The sequence below is a fragment of the Orycteropus afer genome, unplaced genomic scaffold, assembly GCF_000298275.1.
Source record: "Orycteropus afer afer isolate SDZICR_OR568_19922 unplaced genomic scaffold, OryAfe1.0 scaffold00013, whole genome shotgun sequence".
Classification (NCBI taxonomy): Eukaryota; Metazoa; Chordata; class Mammalia; order Tubulidentata; family Orycteropodidae; genus Orycteropus; species Orycteropus afer.
This window is the reverse complement of record NW_006921600.1, coordinates 7,651,128-7,663,372: the sequence shown is the minus strand read 5'-3', so window position 1 is coordinate 7,663,372 and position 12,245 is coordinate 7,651,128. Positions and strand designations below refer to the sequence as shown.

The 12,245-nt window shown below is 40.5% G+C and overlaps 1 protein-coding gene across 1 annotated transcript in view; it reads left to right on the top strand.

Moving 5' to 3' along the window:
* The window catches only part of SMYD2 (SET and MYND domain containing 2), a 68,598-nt gene that overhangs the window by 33,978 nt on the left and 22,375 nt on the right, over positions 1–12,245 (top strand). Inside the window, exons 3-4 of the mRNA XM_007952608.2 lie at positions 8,808–8,918; positions 11,642–11,702. Of these exons, the coding sequence (XP_007950799.1) occupies positions 8,808–8,918; positions 11,642–11,702 (172 nt within the window). The remainder of the gene's footprint in view (positions 1–8,807; positions 8,919–11,641; positions 11,703–12,245) is intronic.

Here is a 12,245-nt window from a genome sequence, read left to right as displayed (position 1 = left end):
TATGCCAATGAGTCGGCCCCAACTCATAGCGACCCCTCCTTGAGTTTCTGAGGTGGTATCACTACAGAAGTAGATTGCCCAACCTTCCTTCCAAGGAGTAGCTGGTGGGTTTGAACCGCCAGCCTTCTGGTTAGCAGTCAAGTGCCTTAGGCACTATGCTACCACAACTTTATGCTGAGCATTAAATAGTCTGAGAAGGTGCATTCCATGAAAAAGAATGTGCATCAGGATTGGAAGAAGACTCATTAACAACCTGCGGTATGCCGATGACACAAGCTTGCTTGCTGAAAGTGAAGATGACTTGAAGCACTAACTGATGAAGATCAAAGACTACAGCCTTGAGTATGCATTACACCTCAGCACAAATTAGAAATCCTCACCACTGGACCAGTAAGCAACAGCATAATAAATGGAGAAGGATCGACATTGTCAAGGATTTGTTTTACTTGAATCCACAGTGGACACCCATGGAAACAGCAGTCAAGGAATCAAAAGATATATTACATTGAGCAAATCTGTTGCAAAAGATCTCTTTAAAGTGTTCAAGAGTAAAGATGTGATTTTCAATACTAAGGTGGGCCTGACCCAAGAAGCCATGGTAATTTTAATTCTGTCATATGCATGTGAAAGCTGTGCAGTAAATAAAGAAGACCAAAGAATTGATGCCTTTGAATTAGAGTGTTGGTGAAGAATATTCAATATACCGTGGACTGCCAGAAGAACAAACAAATCTATCTTGGGTGTGGTACAACTGGAATACTCCTTAGAAGTGAGGATGGCGAGACTTTGCCTCTCATATTTTCGTCATGTTATTTGAAGGGAAATGTCCCTGGAGAAGAATATCATGCTTGGTAAAGTAGAGGGTCAGTGAACAAGGCGAAGACCTACAATGAGATAGATTGACACGGTGGTGCAAAGTGGGCTCAAGCTTGGCAACAATTGTGAGGATGGTGCAGGACCTGGCAGTGTTTCGTTCTATTGAACATAGGGTCACTGTGAGTTAGAGCTGACGTGAGGGCACTTAACAAAAACAACAGGAGCAGCAGAACCTATTCTCCCTGACTCACAGATTCAGAAACCTCATTTATTAGCACAAAATGAGTGGTGCCCTCCCTTGAGAGAAGATTAATATTAATCAAATGCACCAATTTGTGTGTACCAGAATGCCTGTTTATTACTTTACAGCAAGCAGTTTGGCAGTCTGTACATTCTCCCCCATACGCAAATTGTTTGAGGGTTCAAATCATAAGGAGAACATTGCTAGCATAGCAAGGAACCTCAGTATGGTAGAAACAGCTATGTGATTATTCATGTTGAAAGGCCTCAAGGCCAAGACAGTATGTTGGGTCCAGCCTCATTATGCGGGGGCGGGGGGACGGATAGTTCACCTGCTATTCACCCAATTTCTGGGCCAGGGCACCGTTGGTCCTGGGGAGTACTTATGTGATTCCATTTTTCTATGATTCTATTAAGTATCTAGTGACTAACATTCCCTCCTAAATTACAAGTGTTAATACAACTCTCAAAGCCCCTTATTTCCAGAGGTTGGAGGCTGGATTTGACCTGTAAGTTTCATTTTTGTTTCATCTGTGTCCTGTGGTGAGAAAGAGGCTGATGACCATTGAGATTTTACATTCTTTAATACTGAAGAACTAAATAAATGTCATACATGTATGATAATGAAATATAGCAGCATAAATGTTGTGGGGAAAAAGTGGCTAGAAATAAAAGGAGGTGCATGGACTTCATACATGAAATCATTAGGGAGGAAACAGGCATTTGCTCCAGATAAAAATGTATTCAGGATTGAGTTTAAGAGAATGCCTTGATGGGATCAAAGTAGAGGCTCTGCTAAGGATAAAAAGTGGCATACACAAAGAACAGTGATGAAGGTAATTGAGTGATTATCCACCTACGAAAGAATGGTCCTCAGCTGCTAGTAATTAACTGGGCCTTCTTCAAAGCAGGATCCCACCCATGTGCAATCCTCAGGTGCTCAGGATTGTACAGCAGATGGTTGAGTTGGAACAGAGGTTACTGAGTCCAACCCTGTCATTAGATAAGAAATCAGTGTCCAGAGTGGTTCAGTGACCTGCATAGGTCACACAGTGGCAGAACTGGGACTAGACGTCTACTGACAGGGAGTGCTTTCAGCCCCTTGCAACACTGCACATGGGAGTAGCAAGGGCTCTTCTAATAGAGGAGAGATTACTGCTATCCAGAAGGTTGGCGGTTCAAACCCACCACCCACTCCTTAAAGGAAGATTGGGCAATCTACTTCCATAGAGATGCAGCCTCAGAAACCCAAGGAGGGGTCTTTGTGAGTCAGGATCAATTCAATGGCAGTGAGTTTTGTTTTGTTTTTTTTGATTTAACGGTTGTGAAAGGGAAGAGCCCCTTTCATCATCCTTGTGTTTGCCAGAAACCTCTCCAGGAGCCCTAAGACACATCCTTACATGAGGGTTCCTGTTTCCATGGAACAAGCCATCTTAAGAAATGCTGGTCACTGTGTATACTCTCCTTAACTCTCACCCTCTTTACCTGTAGTGTTGTAGGATTCTGCTTCATTTTATACAATTTAGTTATATCTTGCTTCGTTTTCTTCCCTATCAGTTCACTTGACTCAGTGTGATCCTGCCAGAGGAAAGATTTTAATTGACAATGCATAAAAGGATAAGGGGGGGGGGATATAAAAGAAACAGAGATTCTTTTTTAGTGAGGGTGATTATTTTGTAACCTGTGTGTTTTAATGAAATCTATTTATTTTTATAAATATGCCTGGAAAGACTTTCATTAAATTACACCATGGCATGTTTAAAAGAACAGCTTTAGATTGTTATTATATAGTCATCGTGCAGTAAACAAACGTTCTGGGGGGTGTGTCTCAGCTGTAACAAATATAGAGGAAAAAAACTTTTTGTTAAATAAATGGAAGTGATGGGTTTGTGAGTATGCTTTTGAAAGTAGGAAGGGACATCCCCCCATGGGGATAAAAGGAGCATGTGTGAAAGGCTACAGGTAAGGGAAGATTCTGAACTTTTATCATTGACTAAAAAGATCACTGAAGTGTTGAAAGTAATAAATGCCTATCTGACGGGTGATTAGTGAATGAGGCCTGAGTCTTATGTGCTGTCCAGTAAAATTCATTTTGGCCTCTTAATCTGTCCTTTGGACCCAAAACCAAAAACCAAACTCACTGCCGTGAAGTCAAGCATCTCAAAGTTGGACCATTCCTTTTTTCTCAATGTTTAATGTCACCATTAGGGGAAAAAAGTGTGTGAATGACTGAGTGCAACCGATCACTCTTTTATTGGGACCATAGAGCACAGCACACGTCTTAGGGATGACTCAGCAGCATTGGCTGACTTTGTGGAAGATGCTTAGCATGGATTTGGGTTTTTGTGCTCTTCCTGTTGAAGATAATAGTAGTGACACTTGAGGAATCCTATCACGGTTTTTTGCTGTTGTACATTTTAGGAAATCATATATCTAAGTAGACTGTGCTTGCTTGGAAAGCTCCAGGAGAGCAGTAGAAAACCAAATGCTAGAGTTTGAAAAGGAAGCTTCACAATAAAATCCAGCCTCCTTGTCCCCAAAAAGGCAGTGCACCATTTCTTCAGCAGAAAACTGGATGATTTTTCAGTCATTCCAGTGTTGGGAATGTCAGTGCACCGTGAGATAATTTTGCACCTTTTTATGCATCATTAAGCATTTTTATTCAGGCACAAAATGAAAGTCATGCATAGTAGTTATTCCACTGGCCAAAAAGGAGTTAGAAGTTTCAAAAGAGGACTATCTGTGCCCAAAATTCCATATCTTACTTTGATACAGATTTGATGATTTAAGTTTATTACCAAAAATGGTCTGTTCTCATTATGGAAAAATCAGAAAGGACAGAAGAACAGCTACAAAAAAGGAATAGAAAGAGCATCTTTCCCTTCCAGGGAAAACTGCTAGTAACACTTTGGTATCACCTGTCTGATTCTTTGTGTTCATTTATATATATAGGAAAATAGAATCCTAGTTGACATTAAAATTTGTAAGGATTACAGTCAGGGAAGGAGTAATAAGTTGAATTTTAAAGATATTAGAAAAGGTTTTAGAAAAGCTGACAAAAGTATTTTAAAAAGCATAAAGGGTTGGAAAATTATTGTGTACCCCCAAGATACCAATTTCCACAAACAAAATAAAATTATTAATTGATAGCAGTCATTGCTATTCATCAGATTAGCCTAAGTTTTTTTTGTTTGTTTGTTTGTTTCCCCAGTTTTGTTCAGTCTGGATTGTTCATCATTTCTTATGTGCCAAAGTAAGAGAAGTGGCTTCTGTCAGGTTCCTTAAGATATGTGCAGTCTATTTATGATTGTTGTTAGTTGACACTGACTCCATTTGGACTCATGGTGACCCTGTGTGTGCTGAGTCAAACTATGCTTCGTAGAATTTTCAAGGCTATGACCTTTTGGAGCTCTGGTAGCATAGTGCCTAAGGCATTTGACTGCTAACCAGAAGGCTGGCATTCAAACCCTCAGAAGGAAGGTTGGGCAATCTACTTCCATAGTGATACCATCTCAGAAAACCTAGGAGGGGTCACTGTGAGTCAGGCCCAACTTGATGGCCAACATGACCTTTTGGAAGCAGATTGCCAGGCCTTACATTGATTTGTTTCTGTGTAGGTTCAAACTGCCAAATTTTTGGTTACTAGTCCAGTGTTTAACCATTTGTACCATCTAGGGACATCTCTATGATAGAAGAAGGTTATCAGGATAATTGTGAAACCTTCCTAACAGTTCTACCAGGTACAATCCTTTTGTTTTGTTTTTAGAATTATAGCTGAATAGTACTATTGAAGTACATCTTTGCCACTCTTCCCTTACTTAGCCCACACCTCATTAACACCTTCCAAAAAAGTGAACACTTATTACTACTGTGGTAAATTTCCCTTTCCATGAAATTCATGTGATTCTGCATTTTCTCAAATTTATCCAGCTACCTCATTTAACTGCTAACTGTGGCACTGTATCAAATATTAGGTGCTCTTACCTTTGTCTTCTCTTCTGACATGATCATAAACTTCTTAAAGGCAAAGTCTTCTCATCTCCCCACATTGCCCTGAAGGGTCAGTTGCAGGTCTTGTGGAATGAATGAATGAACGAATGAACCAATAAGTGAACAGTTTTTGTGTGTGTGATTTTTGACAGCTAACTACATGCCCAGCACTGCTTTCAGGGACTTTTGTGGATTACCTTGTGTACTTGGAGAAGGGAGTTCTAGCCAGGACCCTCTGAGGTCACATGAATGCTTTATCATCCCTATTTCAAGTCCTACTTTGATTGGTAGTCTTTAAGCTTTGTATCTGATTATCACTGTTGGGAGGTGTAAAATCACAGACTCAGAATTCTGGACTTGCTAAATAATTTAGGGATCATGTTATTTACAGCCAAGGAGACAGGCCTAGAGGGATTAAGAGGGCTGCCTAGAGTTGCATATCTGCTTCGTTGCAGAACAAGGATAAGAATGCAGGTTTCTTGAGCCCAGACCAGCGTTCTTCCTACTTGGCAGCACTCTACTGTGCTCCCACAGCCTTACTTATAGCTAGTTGCCTTCCCTTTGATATTAATAAATGCTGATATTATTGATTTTTATGATCATGTTAATTTTATATTAATTATATTGATGTATTATATTAATACAGGCATGCCTTGGAGATAATTGTGAATTTGGTTTCAGATCATCTCAATAAAGTAAATATCGCAATAAAGTGAGTTACACAATTTTTTTGGTTTCTCGGTGCATATAAGAGTTATATCTGAACTATACTGTAATTTGTTAAGTGTGTAACAGCATTATGAAAAAGTTTGAAATATTGTGAGAATTCTCAAAATGAGACACAAAGTGAGCACAAGCTATGGAAAAACGGCGCCAATAGGCTTGCTCGACACAGCGTTGCCACAAACCTTCAATTTGTAAAAACATATCTACAAAGCATAATAAATCAAAGTGCAATAAAACAAGGTATGCCTGTAAATGCTAATATTAAGCTCCTTCTTTCTTTCATATATTTACTGTTGTAGTTAGACACCAAAGACAGCACCCATAATTCAGAAAACCCACAGCTTGAAGGCCCTTCAGGGACAGAGATCATGTCTTAAATTGTACTTTTCTTAGAGCTCTTGGGGTCATAGTGGGCACTTGTTGATGGTTGTTGAATTATCCGTCTGTTCCCAGCTGCTGCTCCTCTTGTCCTTAAGGTACCTGATGCCCTGTTTGTCTTTCCCTCTTTGTTTCGCAGCTGGGGAGGGAACTGGTTTTCCTGCAGGGAGCTGAACCTACCTGCTCCTCTCCTACCTCTTTGCCTCCACACCATGCTCTCATTTTAGTCATTGGCTAAAGACAGATCCTCTTCTCCCATGTGTATATCTTGTCATTTCTTTCTCTCCTTGCTCTTAGTTATATTCAGCATGATGTTATTTAACGCTGCAGAATATCTTGGCACAGAACTTGAGCCAAGAAGCTATGCTGCGTACTGCTTTAAGTCATTAAGTAACATTGTGTCTTTCCTCCTTGGAATGGATGTGAAGGACAGAGGGAGGGAGGCATCTTCATTTATTCCATAACTTTATTGAATGCCTAGTATGTCAGGCACTGTTATAGGTTCGATGATTACAGACTTGAATAAAACATACTAAAAAATAAATAAATAAAAATAAAACATACTAAGTTCTTTTATTTTAATGAGAGACAGATACTAAACAACAAAAAAAGCTACTGAAAATATAACACGTCAGATGGTAAGACGTATTCAAACCCAAAACCAAACTCAGCACCATTGGGTCAATTCTGACTCATAGCAAGCCCCACTGGGTTTCCAAGGCTGTAAATCCTTATGGAAGCAGACTGCTCTATGTTTCTTCCACAGATCAGCTGGTAGGTTCCAACCACTGACCTTTAGGTTAGCAGCCAGATGCCTTAACCACTATACTAACAGAGCCCCTTGGTAAGAAGTACTAAGAAGAAAAATAAATCAGGGTAATAGGGAGTTATGGAGAGAGGCTGTTTAGATAGGGTCTGTTGATAAAGTGGCATTCATTTCCATGGAGGAAATACAGCAAGTACAAAAGGTCTTGAGGCAACAGCATGGTTGGTGTTTTCAAGGAACAGCAAGGAGACCACTGTGGGGAACTGGTCTGTTCTGAGTTTTGTGTCACAGGATCCCTCTGGCTGCTCTAATGAGAATAGTCCGGGGGGGGGGGGCACGGGTAGAAGCAGGCACTAGGTAGAAGGTGATGGCAGTCGTCCTGTGAGATGTGGGGCTGCAACAGGGTGAAAGGTGGGGTTGGTAAGAAGAGCTCAAGTTCTAGATATACTCTGAAAACAGAGACAGAGGATTTTCTAGAGAGTTGAGGAAAGAGATAAATCAAAGATGACCCATGGTTTCTGGCCTGATCAACTGAAAGAATAGATTTGTTATTTCTGAGATAAGGAGTCAGAAGGAAGAACTGAACAGTACCCAGTTCCATTCTGAGAATGAGAGTGAGAATCCCCATTAATATGCAAATGTGCCATCTTAAAATAAGATACCTGATGTTATTTAATGCTTGGCACAGAACTTGAGCCAAGAAGCTATGCTGCGTACTGCTTTAAGTCATTAAGTGACATTGTGTCCTTCCTCCTTGGGATGGACATGAAGGGCAAGAGGGAGGGAGGCATCTTCATTTATTCCATAACTTTATTGAATGCCTAGTATGTCAGGCACTATTATAGGTTCAATGATTACAGACTTGAATAAAACATACTAAGTTCTTTTATTTTAATGAGAGACAGATACTAAATAACAAAAAAAGCTACTGAAGATATAACATGTCAGAGATCCTCGCTCATCTCTTCATCCCTCTCCCAAACGAATGCCCTATTTCTCCCACTTTCTGGGTGTCTTTCCATTCTCTGTTAAATCCATCCCAACAGGCTTTTATCCCCCCTCCCATCACTCCACCCAAATTGATTTTTACCAAAGTAAGCAATGACCTCCATAATGACAAATCAATTCCCGGTCATCTCACCCTAAACCTATCACCAGCATGAGCATACAATACTCCCTGCTTCTGAAAGCACATTGGCCTTCAAAGCCCCATTGCATCCTCTCTTCCCTCAGCCTTCTCCATCCCAGCTGGTAGCACCTTCCAGGAAGGTGAGCTTGTCCTTCTCTCTGCCTGGGCCAGAAAAGCTTCAAGATCCCTGATACAATTTTCCCCTTTTTCTCAAATGAATACTTAGGAAGTCTGTATTCCTAAATCTTCCCAGTAGTTGCCCTTCCCAGACTCTTTGAGGGCCCTTGAGAAAGCCCTTATTTGAGCTCTTTTTAGCTCCTATAAAATACAACTAGTTGCCCTGTAAGTCAACTCTCAGTTATTTGACTTGACGTGAGAACAGAGTCAGAACAAAACTGTAGGGAGCAGAGCCAAGTCAGCAGCTACTACCCAAATCACTGACCCACTACTACAATTTGACAACATACAGACAGATAATGGAAAGGTATGTCTCCTGCATGCAATAATAAAGGACTGCAAAAAGATATGAGATGTTTGATGAAAAAACACAAAGCAAATTTTCTCATTTCAGCAGGCTTGGTCAGGTCTGAGTCAAGTCCTATCTATCTTAAAAGATGTTTTTATCTTTAACTTTGGTGAACATCCTCATGTTTTCCAAAAGGAAACATATTTTACTTGACCTTAACTAAGGGGACTTACGGCATCCTCTCTTCTCATACTTTATTCCTGTGTTTTGCTAAATAATATTTGTCATCTTCCCAGAAAGAAGATTGGCCCATGCACAAGTTGGAGTGTTCTGCCATGGTTGTTTTTGGGGAAAACTGGAATCCCTCTGAGACTGTTAGGCTAACAGCAAGGATTCTGGCCAAACAGGTGAGGAAATAGGATAATGTTCAAGTGAATTTTATTTTATAGCTTTTCCTTAAAGGTCAGAAGATGTGAGTAACTCTCTTGTTAAATGTACTTGGACTTGGTTCCTATGATATCCAAATGGACAAGGGGAGGAAAAAACACCTGAGGCTTCAGCTGGATGGTTGTCTGCCTTCTACTATTAGGATGTGACTTAGCTGAGGCCAGGAACATGGTCATGGGAATGAAATTCTGAGCTTTTAGGGGGGACAGGTTTGCATCAAAAACCATGACCTTTCAAGGCATGAAAAATCTGACTTAATACCTAAGAGCTTCCTAGGATAGCGGACTGGTCTGAGAAGGCTTTGAGGTTCTCCTCTTTTTCTTTTCTACCACAGAGAATGCAACTGCCTTCTGAAGACACTCTGCACTTCCTTGTCCCCTTACTTACTTGTCCTTGCATAAGTGGGCAAGGAATTGGAAGTAACATCCAGGATGGCATGTGCAGAGGAGAAAAGAAAAGTGGAAAAGTAGAAACAGAGCAAGGGGAAGGAGTGTGGCGGGGGAAAGAGAGTGAAAAAATAAAAACAGAAATGGGAAAGAAGAAAAGAAAGAGGTACCCTTGGGTGGGTACAAATGATAACCATCAACAGTTTTATTCATAATGATGCCAGGACTGAAAATTATGTTTGTTACTCTGTGACTAACTAGTCTCTCTCTTATTTGGTGAGTCCTCATTGATTGCATGATAATTACAGACACTTGATCTCTGGAAATAGGAGCTCTAGTGGCATGTTGGTTGAAGCATTCAGCTGCTAACCAAAAGGTCAGCGGTTCCAACCCACCAAGAGAAAGATGAGGCAGTCAGCTTATGTAAAGATTATAGCCTTGGAAACTCCATGGGACAGTTCTACTCTGTCCTTTGGAGTCATTAGGAGTTGGGATCTACTTGATGGCAGTGGGTTTGGATTTTTGGGTTGATCTCTGGGAAGGACCAGAATAAGAGGATAGGAAAATGCCATAGGATTTATCTGCGTGTGGCACAGTGAAATAGGCTGCCTGAAGCTTAGAAGACATATTTCCACAGAGGCTGTTGCTAATAATAAGAGGTTGCTGGTAAGGCCTCTGTGCTGTAAATCTCTTAAGGCGGAAATTTCATTCACTTCTTCCCTACACCTACTGCTCCCTCTGCCTTTAAGAATGTTCTCTCATTACGTGATTATAATGATTAGCATGTATCTATCCTCAGACTCAGTTAGGATCCTGGGCTTTATAAACAGAAGTAGAACATTTCAGAACCCTGAGGTCATCATTCCACTGTATTCAGCTCAGGTCAGGTGCTTTGTGAAATGCCACTGCGCCAGCTCCAGTAACCAAAGCCATTCAAGGGTTGCCTTTAGAGTGAGACCATAAAGTTAGAATTGCTTTACCTGAGGGAGGGGCAATTAACTTTTAGATCCTTAATAGTAGTTATCTTTAAATAGAATATTTGGATAACAGAAAGGGTCAGGGGAAATATAGGGTGACTGGGCCATTATTGGGTGAGCATGTCAGGATAAATAAGCCAAAATATTAGATCTGGCAGTGTCTTAGAAGGATTGGGTGACCAATCCATCTCTCCCACACACACACACTGATTTCTTGATGTAATTTATAGTGTTGGGGTTAAGAATTTAGAAGAACCTGGTGTACTTTTCTGAATGAAAATCTTTCCCAGACAAGACGACTTATTAATCTTATAGAGATGCATCCTGTGAATGGAAGATTTCTGCTGCACAAAAGAACTATGGAAAGGTTTTGGCACTAGTAGGGGAGTCTGAATGCGGTGATGAGTTTATATGAGTTTCATTCAACTTTTATTGTAATTACTACTACTACTAATAGTCCATTTAAATGAAAAGTTACCTGACCATCTTTTCATCTCCGTAGGACTCGATGATTAAAAAAACAGACCATTTGTATTCTAGCAGCTTGCAAAGGATTAGGGGAGACAGGCTACCAACTACCAAGGGGAAGCTTAACATGTTAACTAGGGAGGTGAGTGCGCCCTGCGAGACCACCTGTATCCCCAAATTGAATAGCCAGATTACAAAGACACGGCCCTCGGGCCAGCTCTTGAGCTCTGCTTTTGAACTCTTGTCAACACCAAGTTTATTCATGTTCTCAAAGCCTAGCAGGTTTACTATTGTTAGCTCCTCTTGGGGTGTCTAGAACAAAGCCAGCAGTACTTTTAAAGTGAATCTGGGCTCCCAGATACAACCAAAAGAGTCTTTTTGAAACACAGAATTTGAGATCATTTTAGTCCATGCTTAAAGAAAGTGTAAAATGGATGGGGGGTTTGATTTTGTTCCTTTTTAAATGGAGAAATAATAAATAGGATGGTTGGTCTGTAGACATAGTCCTTTTAAGTAAGAGCCCTAAAAAGTTGTTTCTCAGCCATCATTCATTCCCATAACAAGCATTTTTGAGCCTACTGTGTGCATAGCATTACCAGGGTGTTAGGAACACGGCAGAGAGCAGGCTCGCAATGGGAACACTTTAAAAGAGTGTTTTGAATTTGGATGTTGGGCAAACATTCTCGCAGCCCAAGTTGTGGAGTCCTTGGGTAGCTTTCTTTACTTCATTGAGTAATAGCAATGTGTCGTTTTTTTTTTTCTTTCCCTTCATGTTGATTTAAAAGTGGAAGTGTTACTTTTTGCACTCATTGGTAAAGTCTCCATCTGTGTGATTTCTTCCCCAATTACCAGAAAATCCACCCTGAGAGAACACCATCAGAAAAATTGTTAGCAGTGAAGGAGTTTGAATCACGTAAGTTCTAAAATCCTAAGTTTTTCTGCAACCATCTGAGGAGCTATTTTATCCATAAATTTAATGTAGATTAGGCAGGATTGAAAAAAGAAAGGGATTGTTTATGCATTCTGGAGTAGTAGTGATATTTTTAATTATTAGTTTTTATTTTGCCTCATGTGCTGTTTTGAAAAATGAGTTTATTTAACTCTTCTCCTGATTTGACAGGATTACTAGGAAGTCATTAAGAGGAAATAGGAACTAACAAGATGAAATATTGCATCCCTAGCTGTCTCTGGCTGGCTCTCCTGGCTTGCTGAACATTTTTGGTCTTTGCTGAATTGCAGTGCTGTAAAAAGCTGATGACCTTACTGGAAGGCACTAAATCAAGGGGCTGCCTAGTTTGACCATTATAGAGAGTCCAGGGCCAACTTGGGGCCCTGGGCTGGCGAAGGCTGGTTATCACTCATTGCCACTCATTTCCAAATTGGAAATTTTGTGTCTGGAGTGACTTCCAGTTGTCAGAGGGAGGGAAAAAAGAAGAAATGGCATGTTTTTCTTTTT